The sequence below is a fragment of the Rana temporaria genome, chromosome 3 (assembly GCF_905171775.1).
Source record: "Rana temporaria chromosome 3, aRanTem1.1, whole genome shotgun sequence".
Taxonomy (NCBI): Eukaryota; Metazoa; Chordata; class Amphibia; order Anura; family Ranidae; genus Rana; species Rana temporaria.
In genome coordinates, this window is record NC_053491.1 from 65,298,654 (window position 1) to 65,319,535 (window position 20,882).

General features: G+C 41.9%; 1 protein-coding gene across 1 annotated transcript in view; it reads left to right on the forward strand.

Moving 5' to 3' along the window:
- The window catches only part of LOC120931348 (RNA polymerase-associated protein LEO1-like), a 38,092-nt gene extending 18,175 nt beyond the window's left edge, over positions 1–19,917 (forward strand). Inside the window, exons 5-12 of the mRNA XM_040342688.1 lie at positions 857–1,002; positions 5,952–6,036; positions 7,979–8,073; positions 8,294–8,428; positions 10,863–10,998; positions 12,803–12,986; positions 14,874–14,974; positions 18,850–19,917. Of these exons, the coding sequence (XP_040198622.1) occupies positions 857–1,002; positions 5,952–6,036; positions 7,979–8,073; positions 8,294–8,428; positions 10,863–10,998; positions 12,803–12,986; positions 14,874–14,974; positions 18,850–18,957 (990 nt within the window). The 3' untranslated portion in view covers positions 18,958–19,917. The remainder of the gene's footprint in view (positions 1–856; positions 1,003–5,951; positions 6,037–7,978; positions 8,074–8,293; positions 8,429–10,862; positions 10,999–12,802; positions 12,987–14,873; positions 14,975–18,849) is intronic.
- The last annotated feature ends 965 nt before the right edge of the window (positions 19,918–20,882 follow it).

Below are 20,882 nucleotides of genomic sequence, written 5' to 3' on the forward strand. Positions count from 1 at the left end.
ACCATTTCTAGGTGGATTAAGCAATTAATCACTCAGGCCTACGGCTTGAAAGGGTTGCCTCCTCCAGTATCATTAAAGGCTCATTCTACTAGAGCCATGGGCGCCTCCTGGGCAGCACACCACCAGATCTCTATGGCTCAAGTTTGCAAGGCGGCAACCTGGTCTTCTGTCCACACGTTTACAAAATTCTACAAGTTGGACGTAAGAAGGAATACTGATACTGCCTTCGGGCAGGCAGTGCTGCAGGCTGCAGTTTGAGACCCTCGGATTCCGGGGGCTCCTCTTGTTCGAGTTAAATTTAAAAATTTTATTTTTCTCAACTAAGTTGGATTTATTATGATTTGAGTATATCTCTAAATTAAATCCTTTTGTCTTGGAGATGTTCTCCCTCCCCTCATTGTAAGCATTGCTTTGGGACATCCATATAGTAATGAATGCCGCTCTGTGTCCCGTGATGTACGATAAAGAAAAGGAGATTTTTAATACAGCTTACCTGTAAAATCTTTTTCTTGGAGTACATCACGGGACACAGAGCTCCCACCCCTCTTTTTTGAGGACCATTTTGGGAGGCATACTGCTTGCTACAAAACTGAGGTACTCCTCCTATGGGAGGGGGTTATATAGGGAGGGGCATTTCCTGTTTGAGATTGCCAGTGTCTACACCTGAAGGTACTCCATATAACCCATATAGTAATGAATGCCGCTCTGTGTCCCGTGATGTACTCCAAGAAAAAGATTTTACAGGTAAGCTGTATTAAAAATCTCCTTTTTCTGTTTACCGGGATTTTCATTAGTTTTCCCCTTATTGTTTTATGTGGTCTTGTTAATAATTGCACTGTTTGTATAATGCTTCCAGGATGAGGATGGATTAGATCGAGACCAGCCAGAGGAAGAACCTGCTCCTGAAACCAGAATAGAAGTAGAGATCCCCAAAGTGAACACAGATCTCGGGAATGACTTGTATTTTGTCAAGCTTCCCAACTTTCTCAGTGTGGAGCCCAGGTAAAGTATTGTCCTGTGTACTATGGGGGGGATTTATAGAAACTGGAGCTGACAGAATCTGGAGCTGTGCATAGCAAACCAATTAGCTTCTATATTCCACTTATTCTGTTGAAGGCATACAAAAATGTGTACCATATATACTTGAGTATAAGCCGAGGACCTAATTTTACCACACAAAAAAAAAAAAAAATGGGAAAACGTATTGACTCGAGTATACGCCTAGAATGAGAATGCAGCACCTGCTGCTACTAAGCTGAAAGGAGGGTCAACAATGCCCATTCCCACGCCTCACTGTGCCATACCTCACTGTGCCCATTGCAGTCTCACTGTGCCCGAGTACCTGAATTCTTGACAGGTGTACATTTTTTAAAAGTCGCAGCTTCCTCCTGGCTTTTCGTTCCGTGGTAGGCATTTAATACTATGGGCCAGATCCACGTAGATCGGCGTATTTTTAAGCAGGCGTAGCGTATAGTTTTTACGCTATGTCGCCGCTACTTTGAGAGGCAAGTGCTGTATTCTCAAAGCACTTGCGTCTAAAGTTACGGCGGAGTAGCGTAAATGTGTCGGCGTAAGGGCGCGGAATTCAAATGACAAAGATGTGGGCGTGTTTTATGTTCTACTTGACCCCACGTAAATTTTTTTTTGAACGGCGCATGCGCCGTCCGTGGCGGTATCCCAGTGCGCATGCTCGATATCACGTCGCAAATGGTCAATGCTTTCGACCTGTACGTAATTTACGCAAAGCCCTATTCACGAACGTTTTACGTAAACGACGGAAAATTCGACGCTGGCCCGACGTCCATACTTAACATTGCGTACGCCTCATAGAGCAGGGGTAACGTTACGCTGAAAAAGCCTTACGTAAACAACGTAAAAAAATGCGCCGGACGTGCGTTTGTGGATCGGCGTATCTAGCTAATTTGCATACTCGACGTGGAAATCAACGAAGTCGCCACCTAGCGGCCAGCGTAAATATGCACCTTAGATCCGACGGCGTACTAAGACGTACGTCAGTCGGATCTAGCCCAGCTTCAGGCGTATCGATACGCCGGAGGATCCTAGAAGTTGCGCGGCGTATCAATAGATACGCCAACGTAACTTCTTTGTGGATCTGGCCCTATGTTCCGCCTATCACAGAGGTCCTCTCATCCTCGGACAGTTTCCCAGAAGACACTGTGTTCAGTGTTCCGCCAATCACGGACATCCTCTTTTCTAAGGATGAAAGAATTTCCGTGATTGGCGGAACACTGAACACAATGTCTGCTGGGAAACTGTCCGAGGATGAGAGGACCTCTGTGATAGGCGGAACACAGTGTCAAATGCCTATTGTGGAAGGGAACACCAAGAGGAAGCTGCGACTTTTAAAAACAATGGACGCCTGTCAAGAATTCAGGTACACCGACTTGAGTATAAGCCAAGGGGGGTATTTTCAGCCCTAAAAAAAGGTCTGAAAAACGCGGCTTATACTCGAGTAAATACGGTAACAGCATTTACAATTGCTACATAAGCGATATTGTAATTGAATTTTATTAAAAAGTAACTTTCCTTTTTCAATCTGTAGCTGCTGTTTTTTCTGTAAAATTGAATGGCAACCCGCAGGCCATCTGCACACAGTTGGTATACGATGGAGCTGCACCTAACAATTATTTTTATAATCGATTAGTTGGCCGATTATTGTTTAGATTAATCGGATAATAGCCTTAAAAAAAAAAAAAAAATTGCGTTTACATTTTTTTGGGCAGATTACAAAACACAAATTGCCACAAAAACACATTACATGCTTTTCTGCAGCTTCTCCATTGAAGTATATTGAACCAAAAAAAACAAAATAGCACCGTTTTGCGTTAAGTCCTTGCCCTTTCCAAATACGCAGCAGCTCAAAAAAATCGTGGATGTGAACGTGTCCCATAGGAAAACATGTAAATGAACTGTAGTGTGTTTCTGCAAAAAGCACCAAAAAACAGAGGTGTGACCCCGGCCTGAGATGTTTAGTAACATAAGGGGGTTAAAAAAACAAAAATAAGTACAATAAGAGCAAATAATCGCTACTGTAAGGGGTTCATTTTTTTTTTTACTGTGGGACAGTGAAAGTATAGTACAAAAAAGCAAATCGCTACTGTAAACATTAAAAGGCTAATTTTTGTTTTTTAACCCCATTATGTTACTGGCCGATCGATTATGAAAATTGTAATCGATTAATTTCATAATCGATTAGTTCTTTCGACCCTAGTGTACAATACATCCCCAGAAATGTGATTTCCTGCTTCTGTGATTGGCTCACTGATTTTCCCAGAAGTCTGCACTAACATACAAGTCCGATTTTAGGCATCCTCTGCAATAGAAATTCTACTGTCAAAGGGTTAATTACCAACACTTTTCTTCAGAAGACATCTAGAAGTGCATAAGCTGTATATATTGAACATAGAAACCCCCTTTCAGGAACCAGACTTCCAAGGACATAGAACCATATAGCTTTTTATTAAAGCGGAGTTCCACCCAAAAGTGGAACTTCCGCTTAATCCACTCCTCGCCCCCTTACATGCCAAATAATTTTTTTTTTTTGGGGAGTGGGGGCTTCAGGAGGAGTGGGACTTCCTGTCCCACTTCCTCCTTCCGCCGAGGGGCTGCTAAGGCAAATAGTCTAATCGCCTTTCTGCAGCCCCTCCCTGTAGGCAATCGTCTGGGACACGTGACAGGTCCCAGGCGATAGCCTGTCCAATTGAATGGCGCAGCGCCGCTCGCGCATTCGCAGTGGGTGCCCGGCCGTGAAGCCGAAAGCTGTCACGGCCGGGTGCCCACACTTGGAATGAAGACGCCGGCCGGAGAGGGGGGGGAGAGGAGCGGAGCCCCAGCTGGAACATGGAACAGGTGAGTGTATGTTTATTAAAAGCTAGCAGCTACACTTTTTGTAGCTGCTGACTTTTAATAAACATAAAAAATGACTGGAACACCCCAGAAACAAGTAGGACTCTGCTCCAAAGTTTGTTAAAATCTATGCAATGGAGGAGGAGAGGGATTGCTGTTCCTGATCGCTAGGAACAGCAGATTTCTCTCTCCTCCCCTGTCAGAACAGGGATCTTTCTGTTTACATTGACAGATCCCCGTTCTGGCTCTTTCCCACGATCGCGGGTGGCCACCGGCCACTCGCAGCAGGCGCACGTGTCTGCCATGGCTCTTAAAGCACCTACGGCGATTTGTGGGAACGAGCCGATATGACGGTGGCTGGTCAGCAAGTGTTTAAGCTTTAAAAGTTAAAAGATGATTGGTTGACCTAAGCTGCTCCAGATTCTGTCTGCTCCAATTTTGATAAATGCCCCTCTGTGTTTTACAGTGAGGAAGAAGTTCTTGATCCCCCCCCCCCCCCCCCTGCTGATTTTGTATGTTTGCTTACTGACAAAGAAATTATCAGTCTATAATTTTATGGTAGGTTTATTTTAACAGTGAGAGACAGAATAACAACAAAAATATCCAGAAAAACGCATTTGGGGAAAAAAAGTTATAAATTGATTTGCATTTTAATGAGTGAAATAAGTATTTGACCCCTTCACAAAACATTACTTGGTGGCAAAACCCTTGTTGGCCACCAGGTTTGCACACATCTCAGGAGGGATTTTGTCCTACTCCTCTTTGCAGATCCTCTCCAAGTCATTAAGGTTTTGAGGCTGACATTTGGTAACTTGAACCTTCAGCTCCCTCCACATATTTTCTATGGGATTAAGGTCTGGAGACTGGCTAGGCCACTCCAGGACCTTAATGTGCTTCTTCTTGAGCCATTCCTCTGTTGCCTTGGTCGTGTGTTTTGGGTCATTGTCATGCTGGAATACCCATCCATGACCCATATTCAATGTCCTGGCCGAGGGAGGGAGGTTCCCACCCAAGATTTGACAGTACATGGCCTCTCTGTTGTCCTGTAACCCTAGCAGTGAAACACCCCCAAAGCATAATGTTTCCACTTTCCACCTCCGTGTTTGACGATGGGGATGGTGTTCTTGGGGTCATATAGCAGCATTCCTCCTCCAAGCTTTGAGTTGATGTCAAAGAACTCGATTTTGGTCTCCTCTTCCCACAACACTCACCCAGTTCTCAAGTGTTCATTAGCAAACTTCAGACAGGCCTGGGCTTTTTGTGGGCGCTGCAGGATTTCAACCCTTCACGGCGTAGTGTTACCAATTGTTTTCTTGGTGACGATGGTCCCAGCTGCCTTGAGATCATTGACCAGATTCTCCCGTGTAGTTCTGGGTGATTCCTCACCGTTCTCATGATTATAGAAACTCCACAAGGTGAGATCTTACATGGAGCCCCAGACCAAGAGATAGTGACAGTTATTTTGTGTTTCTTCCATTTGCAAATAATCGCACCAACAGTTGTCACCCTCTCACCAAGCTGCTTGGCGAAGGTCTTGTAGCCCATTCCAGCCTTGTGTAGGTCTACAATCTTGTCCCTGACATCCTTGGACAGTTCGTTGGTCTTGGCCATGGTGGAGAGATTGGAATCTGATTGCTTTTGTGGACAGGCGTCTTTTTATACAGGTAACAAGCTGAAATTAGGAGCACTGCCTTTTAAGAGAGTGCTTCTAATCTTTGCTCATTACCTGTATAGAAGACACCTGGGAGCCAGAAATCTTGCTGATGGATAGGGGATCAAATGCGCATTACATTTTTTTTTTTTCTTTTTTTTTTGCGTTTTTCTGAATATTTTTGTTCTGTCTCTCACTATTAAAATCGACCATTAAAATTATAGACTGAGCATTTCTTTGTCAGTGAGCAAACGTACAAAATCAGCAGGGGATCAAATCTATTTTTTTTTTTTTTTTTTCGCTGTATACTGCAAATTTGGGAATGTGGGTGTCTGGGGGGAAAAAAATAGCTTTTTCTATCATTTGTTTTAATTTAAAGATTAAAGCCTTTTCCCTCTTGCTACAGTCTAACCCAAACCATTTTGTATTGTAGACCCTTTGACCCTCAATATTATGAAGATGAATTTGAGGATGAAGAGATGTTGGATGAAGAGGGTAGAACTAGGCTGAAATTGAAGGTATTTTTTTTTTTTTTTATTATTATTATATTTTAGAAGATATTGCAGACCTTGCTACATGTTAGAGCTGACTTTAGAAACCTGGGCTTAGTTTAGCTTTTGTGGTATATCTGTGGCTGGAAAAATAAGGATTCTGTTTTCTATGGGCAGAAAGTGCTGCCTTTTTCATTGCTCCCTTATTTAATTTTTTTTATTTTAAATAACCTATTAACCATTTAAGCCCCAGACCAAAATGCAGGTAAAAGACCAGGCCCCTTTTTGCAATTCGGCACTGCGTCGCTTTAACTGACAATTGCGCGGTTGTGCGACGTGGCTCACAAACCAAATTTATGTCCTTTTTTTTTTTTTTTCCCCACAAATAGAGCTTTCTTTTGGTGGTATTTGATCACCTCTGCGGTTTTTATTTTTTGCGCTATAAACAAAAATAGAGCGACAATATTTTTTACTTTTTGCTATAATAAATATCCCCCAAAAACATATCAAAATAATTTTTTTCCTCAGTTTAGGCCGATACGTATTCTTCTACCTATTTTTGATAAACGCTTATTGCGATTTTTTTTTTATCGATTGGTTTGCGCACAATTGATAGCGTTTACAAAATAGGGGATCGTTTTATTGCATTTTTATTCATTTTTTTTTTTTTTTTTGTGACTGCGCCATTATGGCGGACACTTCGGACAATTTTGACACATTTTTGGGACCATTGTCATTTTCACAGCAAAAAATGCATTTAAAATGCATTCTTTATTGTGAAAATGACAGTTGCAGTTTGGGAGTTAACCACTAGGGGGCGCTGTTTGGGTTATGTGTTCCCTGAAGTGTGTTTACAACTGTAGGGGGGTGTGGCTGTAGGATTGACGTCATCGATTGTGTCCCCCCTATAAAAGGGATGACACGATCGATGATGCCGCCACAGTGAAGAACGGGGAAGCCGTGTTTACATACGGCTCTTCCCGTTATTCAGCTCCGGGGACCGATCGTCGGACCCCCGCGGCGATCGGGTCTGTGCGTCCCGCGGTCCCGGAGCTTCGGACAATTGCAGTTTGGGAGTTAACCACTAGGGGGCGCTGTTGGGGTTATGTGTTCCCTGAAGTGTGTTTACAACTGTAGGGGGGTGTGGCTGTAGGATTGTGTCTCCCTAGGGATGACACGATCGATGCAGCCGCCACAGTGAAGAACGGGGAAGCCGTGTTTTACATACGGCTCTCCCCGTTCTTCAGCTCCGGGGGCCGATCGTGGGACCCCCGCGGCGATCGGGTCCGCGCGTCCCGGAACTTCGGACCGGGTCGCGGGAGCGCGCCCGCGACCCACGGCTGGGTACATGTACAGGACGTACCTGTACGTACATCTGCCCAGCCGCGCTATTCTGCTGACGTACATATGCAGGAGGTGGTCCTTAAGTGGTTATGGTAGAACACAGTAAATACAGAAATGTATATGTCTAATTTTTTTTGGGCTTCATAAACAAGTACCAGTACAGTAACTGCTAATTCATGGCTCAAATAGGACTGGTTTTGCAGTTGGTGAAGCTTAACCATGAATTCTGGAAAATTATAAAGGGGAATTTATTAAGACTAGAGCAGACAGAATCTGGAGTATCTGTGCATGGCAACCAATTGGCATCTAGGCTTTCATTTTTAAAGCTCAAATGTTAAATTAACCTTCTGGAACATGTTAACCCCCCCCCCCCCCCCCCCCCGTCACTATTTGGTAAATAAGGTGGTCATACGGGGCTCCGCTCACACGCCTGCGTCATTCATTTAGTTTCCTGGACATGACTTGACCTGCAGGTATTTATTTTTTGCGCTATAAACAAACATAGAGCGCCAATTTTGAAAAAAAATATAATTTTTTTTTTTACTTTTTGCTATAATATCCCCCAAAAACATATATAAAAATTATTTTTTTCCTTTTTTTTTTTTTTTTTGTCCTATTTGAACAGGTTGAAAACACAATCCGATGGAGGACACGCCGGGATGAAGAAGGGAATGATGTCAGAGAGAGTAATGCCCGTATTGTTAAATGGTCTGATGGCAGGTAAGCTTGTGGGTTGTACTAAATTCTCTTTGTTTCCCTTCCCACATATAAAGCTGCATCCTTAATGTTTCTATCACTAGATGTTTTTTTGGTTTTTATGTTTTATTAGATTAGCAGTAAGATAGTAATGTACTTGTAATAATTGCCCTTCAGATCTGTAAAGATATATGCAAGTCTCCTCACAATCTGTATGTGTAATTCTCTGTTCTGATTCTGGCAGCATGTCCTTACACTTGGGAAATGAAGTTTTTGATGTATACAAAGCTCCACTGCAAGGGGACCACAACCATCTCTTTATCAGACAAGGAACAGGTTTACAGGGGCAGGCTGTATTCAAAACCAAGCTTACATTCAGGTTTGTGTTTATTTCAAAACGGGGGGAAAAAGTGTATGTATATTATAAGGCTTTCTCTTATAGGACATTTTATAGTGGTTCTTGTCTGTGTTATTTTTATTTTTTAAGGGCATTTGAAAGCCGATATGTTAAATAAGGATTTTAAATGCATAAAATAAATTATATAACCATTTATTTTCTATTACTTAAAAAAAAAAAAAACTGTCGCCTCTGCAGGCTCATGTCACAATGTGCTAGTATGCACCACCTACTAGCACGTTATGACAGACTTGCCTAAAGGGTTTCCCTCCAGTAGTGCACTGCCCCCACTGATGGGGGAATCCTCCTTCACTTGGTCATCCTTCCAGGTTCACAGGCTCCAGCTATTTGAATGGCCCAGCCACGATGACGTCACTTGCGTGCGGGAGTCACGGCTATGGCACAGGTCTCTCAATGGACGGAATGCCACCCATTGAGAGCACAGTGTGCATGCGCCTGTGGCGTCGCTGGCTGCTACACATGTAAAGATCTTCTAAATGGTACACATTTAGGAGATGTTCATTGTACCTACAGGTAGGCCACCTTTTTTATAGGCACAAGATAAAAAGCAGAGTTTAGTGGCACTTTAATACAAGCAAGCACAAAACATAGTATGGTCTAATAGGAAAGCCCAGAAGTATCTGGCTGACTAAACATATTTTTAGCACCTTCTCTATATAGAGAGTTTTAGAAGTGGAGGTGTCACTTTTTTTTTTTTTTTTTTTCCTTTTTTCCTTATTTTGGATAGAGGAAGGGAGGGCTTTTTTTTTTTTTTATTTTTTTTTTAGATTTTTTTTGTCCCATTGGTGGGGTTTCCTTCACCTGTCCTATAGCCAAAACAGTACGTGAAATGCAAATTCCTGTAATCCATTGGCCCCCCTCCATGTCACCAGAACTAGTGTCTCCATTGGAAGATTGCCCTCTATAATGGTTTTGGGGACAAACCAAAATTTGGGATTTTCTTTTACTTTCACTTTTGAGTAAACGGGACCAATCTCCCTAACAGCGGCAGATTTAACAATAAAAAACATGTCAGATATTCTAACTGTCCAAAACCTATAAAATATATATATATATATATATATATATATATATATATATATATATATATATATATATATATATATATATATATATATATATATATATATATATATATATATATATATATATATATATATATAATTTTGCCTTTTACTTTATGCTTTAAATGAAAAGTACCACCAAAGATTTTTTTTGTGCAGTTTTTAGGTAGATTCAGAAAGAGTTAGGCCGGCTTATCTACAGATAAGCCGACCTAACTCTGAATCTACGCCGCCCTATGTTTAAGCGTATGCTCAAACAGAGATACGCTTAAACAAAGCTAAGATAGGATGGCTTGCGCCGTTCTATCTTAGCTTGCAATTTTTCTGGTGGCTGCTAGATGGCGCTTCCATTGCGGCCGCCGTAGATTATGTAAATGAGGGGATACGCCGATTCACGAACGTACGCCAGGTCGACGCAGTCGAATTATGTCGTTTCCGTAAGGGATAGGCCGCCTAAAGTTAGAGCTATGCTCTAGTGGAATAGTAATGTTAAGTATGGCCGCCGTTCCCGCCGCGAAATTCGAAATTTTTACGTCGTTTGCGCAAGTTGTCCGCGAATCGGGATTTACATCCACGTCAAAATCAATAGGCCCGTACGGCGTACTTAGCCGCAATGCGCACTGGGAAATGTAGTCGCCCGGCGCATGCGCAGTGTAAAAAAACATCAAACGTGAGGTCAAGCCTCGTTACCATGATACACGCCCCCCTCCAAGTCATTTGAATTAGGCGCCCTTACGCCCGCTCGTTTGAGGCTACGCTGCCGTAGATTAGCAGGTAAGTAGATTGAAAATCACTACTAGCCTAGTTAATTTACGGCGGTGTGGCCTAAACAGGCTAGGCTACGCCGCCCTAAAGATATTCCAATCTACCTGAATCTAACTATTGGTTCTGCACTCCTGTAACCTGTTTCAGCCGGTCCAGGCTCAGGAAAGATCGCAACATTATGGCCGCGATCCACTCGCATAGCTGGATCGGCACCCTGCTCAGCCTCTCAGCGAGGTGAACGCCTGAGCCAGCCACTCTCCTGCCCTCTTCACAACCAGCTCTCCAGTGAGCACAGGGGGGCAGACGGAGCTCTGAGGACCGATCGATCAATATTTCATAAATTTACCTGACTATAAAAATAATTTTTTTAAAACTTGTTTTCAATTTAATGATACATGTGTTTAGAAAATAAAATGAAGCACTGCTCTGTATATTGAGTTTAAGCGGTCTATGTAGGACATACATTTATTGCCTAGATCTTGAACATTATACAGGTCTATGTATTTTGAGTTTTTCACACCAAATTCTTGCATTGTCTGCATGATCACATTTTTTCCTTCTTTTAGGCCTCATTCAACAGACAGTGCCACTCACAGGAAGATGACACTGTCTCTGGCTGACAGGTGCTCTAAGACTCAGAAGATCAGAATACTTCCAATGGCAGGACGTGATCCTGAGTCTCAAAGAACTGAAATGATTAAGGTAATAGTGGAGATCTATTGGCAAACATGGATAGCATGTGTTCCAATAAATGAAATCTATAATGATTTTGAGGGGAAAATGTATAGATGTAATTCGTTTTTCAACCAAGGGTGTGTCTCATTTTCAATTGCAAATCTTTACAGGGCTATGCACAGCATTATTGCAGTGTGCGTTCCCCCAACCCCCCCCCCCCCCTTTTTTCTAAACTTTATTTTGGCTGTGTGGCATCATTGTGGACACAGAGCTGATATTTTGCTGGATCTGACACAGCAGAATAAGAGTACGAAATATTGTTGTATAAATTCTTTATTCACAAATGTATATTACAGGTGTGCACATTACATGTACATATACATTACAAAATTTGCAAAGCATGCTGGGCTTCCTATGAAAACCTAGCACTACCTTTTAAAATAATGGTAAACTCTTGTGTTTTTAAATAACAAACATGTTATACTTGCCTCCTCTGTGCAGTGGTTTTGCACAGAGGACCCTGGATCCTCCTCTTCTTAGGTCCCTCTTTGCTGCTCCTGGCCCCTCCCTGCTATTGAGAGCCCCCTCAGCCAGCAGCTTTCTATGAGGGCACCCGAGTCAAGTCATAGCTCCGTGTATCCATTTAGCTACGGAGCCCCAACCTGGCCCTGTCTCCTTTCTCCCCTAATTGGCTGGCTGACTTTGGCAGCCACGGGAGCCAATGGCACCACTGTTGTGTCTCTGCCCATTATGAGGAGTGTCCCTGACAGCTTAGACATTTGTGGACACCGCTGGGGAGTGAAGGGGCTCAAGTAAGTAATTAGGGGTGCTGGGAAGTCTGCGATAGTTTTTCTTTTTTTTTTTATCTTGATGCATAGGATGCATTAAGATAAAAAAACCTTCTACCTTTACAACTCCTTTTTAAAGGATGAGTTCACTTAAAAAAAAAATGCAATTGTTTTTGCAGGTGTATAAAAAAAAAAAAGTGCATTTACTATTTATTTTTATTTGTGTGTTTTTTTTTTTTTTTTAAGCCTGGAAAGCATTGCACCAGGATCAGCATATCACTGGTGCCATGCAGGTCTCCTGCAGACTGTCAGTGTGAGCTATCTGCTTGTACATCATACAGCCAAGGTGTGTGTGTGTATGTATGTATATGTATATATATATGTGTGTGTGTGTGTGTGTGTGTGTGTATATATATGTATGTATGTATGTATGTATGTGTGTGTATATATATATGTATATATATATATATATATATATATATATATATATATATATATATATATATATATATATATATATATATATATATATATATATATATATATATATATATATATATATATATATATATATATATAATTATGCCTGGCTGCTGGGGGGTCTATTAGATAGTGAGAAGGGAGGCATGTGTAACATGGTGCAAAAGATGAACTTGGCCTACCTATAGTACACAACTTTAGCTGTGTTTCCTAGCAGTGTATGAAGGGGGGAGGCGGGGGCGGCAGTGCCTGTTGTGTTGGTCAGATCTCTGTTTATCACAATGTGCTTGGAGCTGCTGCTTGCAAGTGGTTAATACTGTATGCAATGTTTCAAATTGACTTGCTTAAAAAGAATGTTGATATATATTTTTTTAGCACCTTTTTGTATATAAAATAATCATTACAAATGCCCTTAAACTTCTCCTTAATGTATTACCCATACGTTACCAGGGAGTCTAAAGGTGAAATTTGATTGTAGAACCTCAGAATTTAAGTGCATTACCCCTGTGTACATCATTTATAGGTTTGTGTTGCAATTCATTATCACTATATTTTAATGGCAGAAAGAAGAAGAGAGATTGAGAGCCTCAATCCGCAGAGAGTCTCAACAGCGCAGAGTAAAGGAGAAGCAGCACCAGCGTGGACTGAGCGCCAACTACCTGGAGCCTGATCGCTATGATGATGAGGAGGAAGGGGATGAGTCTATAAGCTTGGCAGCCATTAAAAATAGATACAAAGGAGGAAGAGGTACATTTTGTCTTTCTAAGGCACACAGTTGTGATATATTTCTTGTTTTCACTTGGGAACATCCCAGTTCCCTCTGTCAGCACTAAAAAAATACAGATTTGGGGTTTTTATTTACACAAATGTAATATGTCGGGCCTGTCAAAAACGCACATTGTGCAGACTCAAGTTTATTTGCTAGTTACTTGAAAGATTCTTTGTGTTGTCTCGTACATGCAGAGTTGGGTTCTGTAAGCAAACTATTTATTTGGGTTTATTAATATTGTTCAGCTCAACATTTTAGGGCTGTAAAGCTTGCACCCTTCTTCTTCCTGAAGCAAGGTGCAAGCTTTACAGCCTGAAACTGTTGAACTGTTATGATATGCAATTTATTTGTATATGAATAGACCTAAATAAATTAAGTGCAGCAGTCCTTGGACTCGTTTCTATATGTGGCCATTTGGGAAAACTTGATTGCATGCATGCATGCACTGCCGTGGTGCTGTTTGCCTCACCTTGAAGCTCGCTCTCTAATAAATAAAATAAAAAAAAGCGCAGGTATCTATCACTTAGACAATTAATTCTGGTAAAATAAAAACCTGGCAAATAGTATACAGTATATGTTCAACTGGGTTCTGATATAAAGTCCTGCTTTTAAGCAAACAGATGATGGGCTGGACAGACACATTGCAAGCAGATTGTGCAGGTAGGTCCTACCTATAACAAATCTAAAGAAGATTGTACAATCTATGCAATTTTGTATCCAAGCTGATGGGCTTATGTACTATGGGCCAGATTCGGATACATTTACGTTGCTCCACGGCAGCGTAACGTATCCCATTTACGTTACACCGCTGCAGGTTTACAGCGCAAGTGCCTGATTCAGAAAAGCTCTTACATGTAAACTTGCGGCGGTGTAACGTAAATCCGCTCGGCGCAAGCCCGCCTAATTCAAATGGGGCGGGCACCATTTAAATTAGGCGCGTTCCCGCACCGAACGTACTGCGCATGCTCCGTCGGGAAAATTACCCGACGTGCATTGCGCTAAATGACGTCGCACTCACGGACGACTTGCGCAAACGACGTGATTTTTTTAAAATTTCGACGCGGGAACGACGGCCATACTTAACATTGCTTAGAACACCTAGGGCTCAGCCCTAATTTTACGACGCGTATCTCGATGGAAACAACGTAAAGTTAGAGCGACGGGTAACGCGGACGTTCGTGGATCGCCGTAACTAGTCATTTGCATATTCTACGCCGACCGCAATGGCCTCGCCACCTAGCGGCCGGCATAGAATTGCATCCTAAGATCCGACAGTGTAAGTCAATTACACCTGTCAGATCTTAGGGCTATCTATGTGGAACTGATTCTATGAATCAGCCGCATAGTTAGGACGGGCGGATCACAGAGATACGCCGGCGTATCTCCTGATACGCCATTGTATCTCTTTTGTGAATCTGGCCCTATATACCTATTTCTGTTGGATCTAAAGAACACCGATCAGCTTTTATTGCTCACTGAGTGGTGTAATAAGTGGGCTGTAGTCATCCTGAGTTCAGCTTAGTACACTTTTGGACAGTCTAAATGTTACAAAATAAACCAATTGGCACACTCTGCCTAGCCCCCAAACCAAATCTTTACTAGAGCCCACCCCACCAACCCAGGTACTTTCCTCTTGTTGATGGCGGTGGACTCCTCCAGTGTTTACACCCTAGGCTTAGAAGTTTTTGCCAACATGAGCGCAACCTTGAATGTAGTTGTACTCCTAGCAGCTAGGTGTATGGACCAATTTAAGGCTATCAGGAGTTACTGAACTTGCATGGCCAACAATAGTCTTTCTTTCTTTCTTTCTTTCTTTCTCTTGAAATTGTGATTAACTTTCAAATTATCTTTTTACATTTCCGCAGAGGAGCGTGCTCGCATCTATTCATCGGACAGTGATGAAGGCTCAGATGAGGATAAAGCTCAGAGGTTACTCAAGGCAAAGAAACTGAACAGTGATGAAGAGGTGAGCGCTCACATATGAATCTTTTACCTACATCCTCTATCCAACTAAATGATCCCAGCAGTATAATTGTACTTCTTAGTGAATGCAGTTGCGTGAACACCTCTTCTACACCAGCTTATGCAGATGGGGAACCCTTAACACAGATATCCCTTCCAGTGGGATGCTATTCAGATTGGCATTCAATTTAAGGCCTTACAAATTTGGACAGCGAGAAGCTAAAAATATGTTGTGCATAAAATTCCAGGAGGGTTCTGGCACCCAGACAGCTTCAAGTGCTGCAAACAGTCTGCTGAAACCAGTAAATGGCTGTATGCGAACATACTCTTGTAACCATCAATGCTTCAGCGCATCACCCATGCATGAGCATACTACAGATTTCCTGAACTTAAAGGGGTTGTAAAGATGTATGTTTTTTTTCACCTTAATGCATTAAGGTGAAAAAAAGTAACATCTGACAATTGGCAGCCCCCTCCCCGTTTACTTACCTGAGCCCTCGAAAATCCCACGTCATGAACATGCTGGCTTCTCGGCACCTTCATTGGATGCTTGATGGCAGCGCAGCCATGGGCTCCCGCTGCTGTCAATCAAATCAATGACGCGGCGGGCAGGCTATAGCCGCCGACTGTATCACGGGAGCGTGCCCACAAGCTAACCCCCTTGGGAGAGCGCTTACCAGAAGGGGGTTAGCTGATGCAGGGAGAAGCCGAGGCACCCCAGAAGACGTGGATCGGGGCCATTTGTGACCAGGGAACAGCCGTCGTATTTTATGTCGTTTACGCAGTAGTACGTAAATAGGGCTGGGCGTAGCCTACGTTCACGTCGTAGGCAGTGATCCGGCGTATCTTAGGCAGTTGTTTCGACGTGATTCTGAGCATGCGCACTGGGATGCGTCCACAGGAAGGTGCATTCGCCGTACGTTATTCGTAACTTTATGACGCTCAGTCCTTCATTTACATGGGGTCACGCCTCCTTAGCATGGCTCACGCCCACTTCCACCTATGCTGGCTTACGCCGTGGAAACCCAGCGTAGATTTGGGGGCGAGTGCTTTGTGAATACTGTGCTTGCCTCTGTGAGCTGCGTCGGCGTATATTCGATACGCTACGCCGGCATAACTATGCGCCAATGTATGTGAATCCAGGCCCAAGTTGCTGCTTCTCCTGTTGCCTTTGGTTTTGCACATTCTGGGGTTTTGCCCATATCCAAATAAGAACTCTCCTACCTAAACAAACAAGCGCTTGGCTCCTCCGCTTCCTTTTGAAGGCATCTGCTACCTGTCAGAGCACCTGAAGAGGGTCAGCTTTTTGGGTCCTTGCACTCATCACCCTTCTGAAGTTCTAAAATCCACAAACATCTGTAACATATTGTGTATGACCGACTCAATTGTCATAGGCAGGTGGCATGATAAAAGCGGCTACCTGCGCCTGCTCGCCATACAAAAACAATGTCTTTCTTTAAAATACATTATTTTAAGAAAGTTTGATTTTTCTAAGTAAAGGTGTAAAATTGACGTTCGTTTTCGACCACAGTGATGGAAAAATTTGAAGGGGCAGAATATAATACTTGGTGAAAGGAATTTTCCGACACTAGATGTGGTTTTCGTTTAGAAATGACATTCATTGAAAATTTCACTTGCTTTTAACGTTCAGTTTTAAACGACAGCGAATGTACAAAGATAATCTGTATGAATATTCTCGTCCGAAGATTGTAGATGGAGAGAGGAAGAGGCTATGTTTTGGACTTTGATGGTACCATATATTACACCGTCAAGATTAAGAAAATTACAAAAAATATTCACAGAATTAACATCATGACAAACAAAGGGAAGCTTTCCTATCATCACAAATGGAACATGGATACCATCCATATATTGGTTGCAACCATATTCCATTTGTGATGATAGGATGTAGAAAAACTTCCCTTTGTCATGGTTTAGCTATAATATATTTTTGTAATAACTTTTTTATTTTTTTAATCTTGCCATCAAAGTCCAAACATGGCCTCTTCCTCTCTCTTTCTACATTTTGATGGGACAAAGGTACCACTTATCTTCCCTACATTTACAGCTGGTCCTAAAATTGATGTGTATGGCTAGCATAAAGCTTGGTTCACATCTATGCAGTTTTCTTTTGGGTTCCCAAACAAAATTGGCGTCCTTTTTTCCCCACAAATAAAGCTTTCTTTTGATATTTGATCACCTCTGCGGTTTTTATTTTTTGCGCTATAAACAAAAATAGAGCGACAATTTTGAAAAAAATGCAATATTTTTTACTTTTTGCTATAATAAATATCCCCCAAATACATATATACATTTTTTTTCCTCAGTTTAGGCCGATACGTATTCTTCTACCTATTTTTGGTAAAAAAAATCGCAATAATCGTTTATCGGTTGGTTTGCGCAAAATTTATAGCGTTTACAAAATAGGGGATAGTTTTATTGCATTTTTACGTTTTTATTTTTTTTACTACTAATGGCGGCGATCAGTGATTTTTTTCGTGACTGCGACATTATGGCGGACACTTCGGACAATTTTGACACATTTTTGGGACCATTGTCATTTTCACAGCAAAAAATGCATTTAAATTGCATTGTTTATTGTGAAAATGACAGTTGCAGTTTGGGAGTTAACCACAGGGGGCGATGTAGGAGTTAGTGTTCACCTAGTGTGTGTTTACAACTGTAGGGGGGTGTGGCTGTAGGACTGACATCGATCGAGTCTCCCTAATAAAAGGGATCACTCGATCGGTGCACCGCCATAGTGAAGCCGTGTTTACATACGGCTCTCCCCGTTCTTCAGCTCCGGGGAGCGATCGCGACGGGGCAGCTATATAAACGAATAGCCGCGCCGTCGTCCCGGATCGCTCCCCGAGGCTTGCCGACCGCCGCATGTACCGGGGGGGTCCCGATCGGACCCCTGACCCACGTCAAGCAGAGGACGTACCGGTACGTACATGTGCCTGTCCGTGCCATTCTGCTGACGTATATGTACATGAGGAGGTCGGCAAGTGGTTAAATATAATACACAATACTGGTAAAGGTTTATTTTAAATATAATTGTAATGCCTTCTATTGCCTCCAGTCTATCAGCCTCCACCTCCATTGGGTTCAGATGCTGATCTTCCCTGCACACGTTCTTTAACCACTTCCCACCCGGCCTACAGGGGAATGACTGCCGGGAAGTGGTTCTGTTTATCCTGACTGGGCCTCATATGACGGGTCCTTTCCCCTTTTTGTTTTTTGATTTTGCACTTTCACAAAACGGGCATGCTGGTTTATACGGAGGCTGGCTTTCAATTTTTCTGTCTGCCAGTGATCAAACCCCCTATAGGCAAGCAGTATTACCTAATAATTATATCTGAACTCCCTCAATGACATTCAAGAAAAATCTTTTTGAGAAAAGGACAAATCTTATTTGCATTTTTCATAAATATTTTGTAGTACAGATAATGCCATGGCAAGGGTTTTATTAAAGATGCCGGACACTGGATTTCTTTGACACATGCAACACAAAAAGGATGGTGAATATGTATTCTTCCACCATCATGCTGCTATATCTAATCTGCTATTGTAAACCAAGGCAATGCTGCTTCTGACCACTAGAGGGCAGAATTTACAAATAAAAACTTCAGTATGCTGGACTTCATAATATTATTATTTGTAAGGTACTTGTTTAGCGCGGTCCATTTACGCAGCGCTTTTACATATAAATTGAACATTCATATCAGTCCCTACCCTCAAAGAGCACATATAGTACATATTGGATTTATCTGACAGATAAGAACATAACACTAGGTAAACGTTAATGTTCATGTCTATTACCAGCCCAAGTCTCATACCTTTGTTCTAATTTTGTATTTTCTTTTTTCTCTTATTCAGGAAGGTGAACCTTCAAATAAAAGAAAAGCAGACGATGAAGACAAAGCAAATAAGAAACCTAAGAAATATGTAGTTAGTGATGAAGACGACGAGGATGAGGAATTGTAATATGTGTATATACTTTTTTTTTTTTTTTTTTATCTGTACACTGTAGGTAATATTTTTGAATTTGTCAATCCTGTAACGGTCCCCCCCCCCCTTTTTTTTTTTTTTTTTTTTGCCCCCTGATCCCAATAAATACATTGTAGTAATGTATTCGCCAATGTATGCCTTCAGACATTTCTGATTCTAAGGATTAACGCCTATGCAAGACTAGTGGATGGGTTTATATAAGTGGTGATGCCACAACTTTCACACCTCCCAACCTGTTCTTGGATAATCTGCATCTGACTTGGTGATTGGATTAGGAGAGGACTCTGTGGATATAAACGATGGGTCTCTTCCCGACTCTCATTAGAACTGAAGAAGTGGCTTGATTAAGCTGCAAAACTTCTTCAGGATTTCAGAACAAGTCCAGTTGAATGTGGCTAGCGTCTAGTGTTTTCTTGGTTACCTTTTGTAATATGTGCAACACTAGTTTATTGAATGAATTTGTGAAATGTTGTTTTAATGCTCCACACCATTACGGCCTAGTTCAAACCCAATCCCTAACACTAAATCTGAACTAGTTTGAGGTCTAAGCAATAAAACCTGTGTTCATTTATAAATAAGAAAACTAAGACAGACCTGCAATAGATGCTGCGGTAATGGAAATTAACCTGACTTGGTTCTTGCCAAACCACTCAAATGCTCTGACATTACCTTTAAACCAATACATCTTAGTGCTGGAAAAACGGGTCTTATGAGTAACGCTTTCAGAATTCTAAAGGAGTTTCACAAACACCCTAAAGCTTTCTATAATGAGACTTCAAAGCTTCTGTGGATACATTTTTGGCGGACCTAGGCCTACTTCCTATACCATGCTGGTCACAACCCCAGAAGTTAAAGGAACCATTAAAACCCTGGAATCGGGGATAAGACTGAGGGCTGATTGCTTCATAGCCCAATATTAAACCATTTTTACACATATCAGCCCTGCACCTGACCCTACTTTTATTTGTTATTCACCACCTCAATACTAGGCACATTTAGCCTCTTCCTGCCCAGGCCAATTTTTAGCTTTCAGTCTTGTTGCACTTTGAATGACAATTGCGTGGTCATGCAATGCTGTACCCAAATGAAACTTTTATGATATTTGCTGGGCATGTTGGTCCTGGACAAATTTTGAAGTCGTCTGAAATCTGTCACTTTTGTAGATTAATTTCTTTACAGTTAAATGAAGGATTTTTACATTTTTGCAATATTTTTAAATCCCTTGCCAGACTCTCATGCATTTGTAAAGACTTCGAAGCTCTTTTGATCTTGGCACAATGACACCACACACATCAATAACACAGAGCACCAGGTCCTAGATAGCTAAGACTTGAATGGGACAGGTTCCACCTGCTATGCTGCCTAAGGAGGCGCTAATCATGGCACCTAGTGTGGAAAACCTGATCATTTCATGGATTTCAATTTACAAAAGTCAAATCTGCATTTTTGTTAATTTAGATTATGAGAATGAATACACCATTTCAGTTCTAAGTGCCGTTTGCTCGGGTATATTACTTTTATCTGTAGGCACTGTCTAAATAAAGATCTAATGTTGACAAATTCAAAACCATTTCAATGAGTGTGTGCGCTTAACTTTTTACATGTGGTTGTTCTCCCCGGGAACTGTCACTTTTAAATCCACACAACTGTGCGGGGCTCTACCTCATGGTCGCATTTCATTCCTGGAGATTTGTGAATGCTACATGGCAGACAGACTTGCAGTTCTCAATGGATCAGGGGTATCATAATTGGCACACATGTCTACTTCCGGCTCTCTAATTTTAAACCCCTGTACAGCGTTTGCAGGAGAAAGAGTTTGCAGAGCATTGCACCAATGATCCACTGATCAAATCATTAACTCTGTTTTTTTATATTTTGCTTTCCTGGTTCCTCCCTACCTC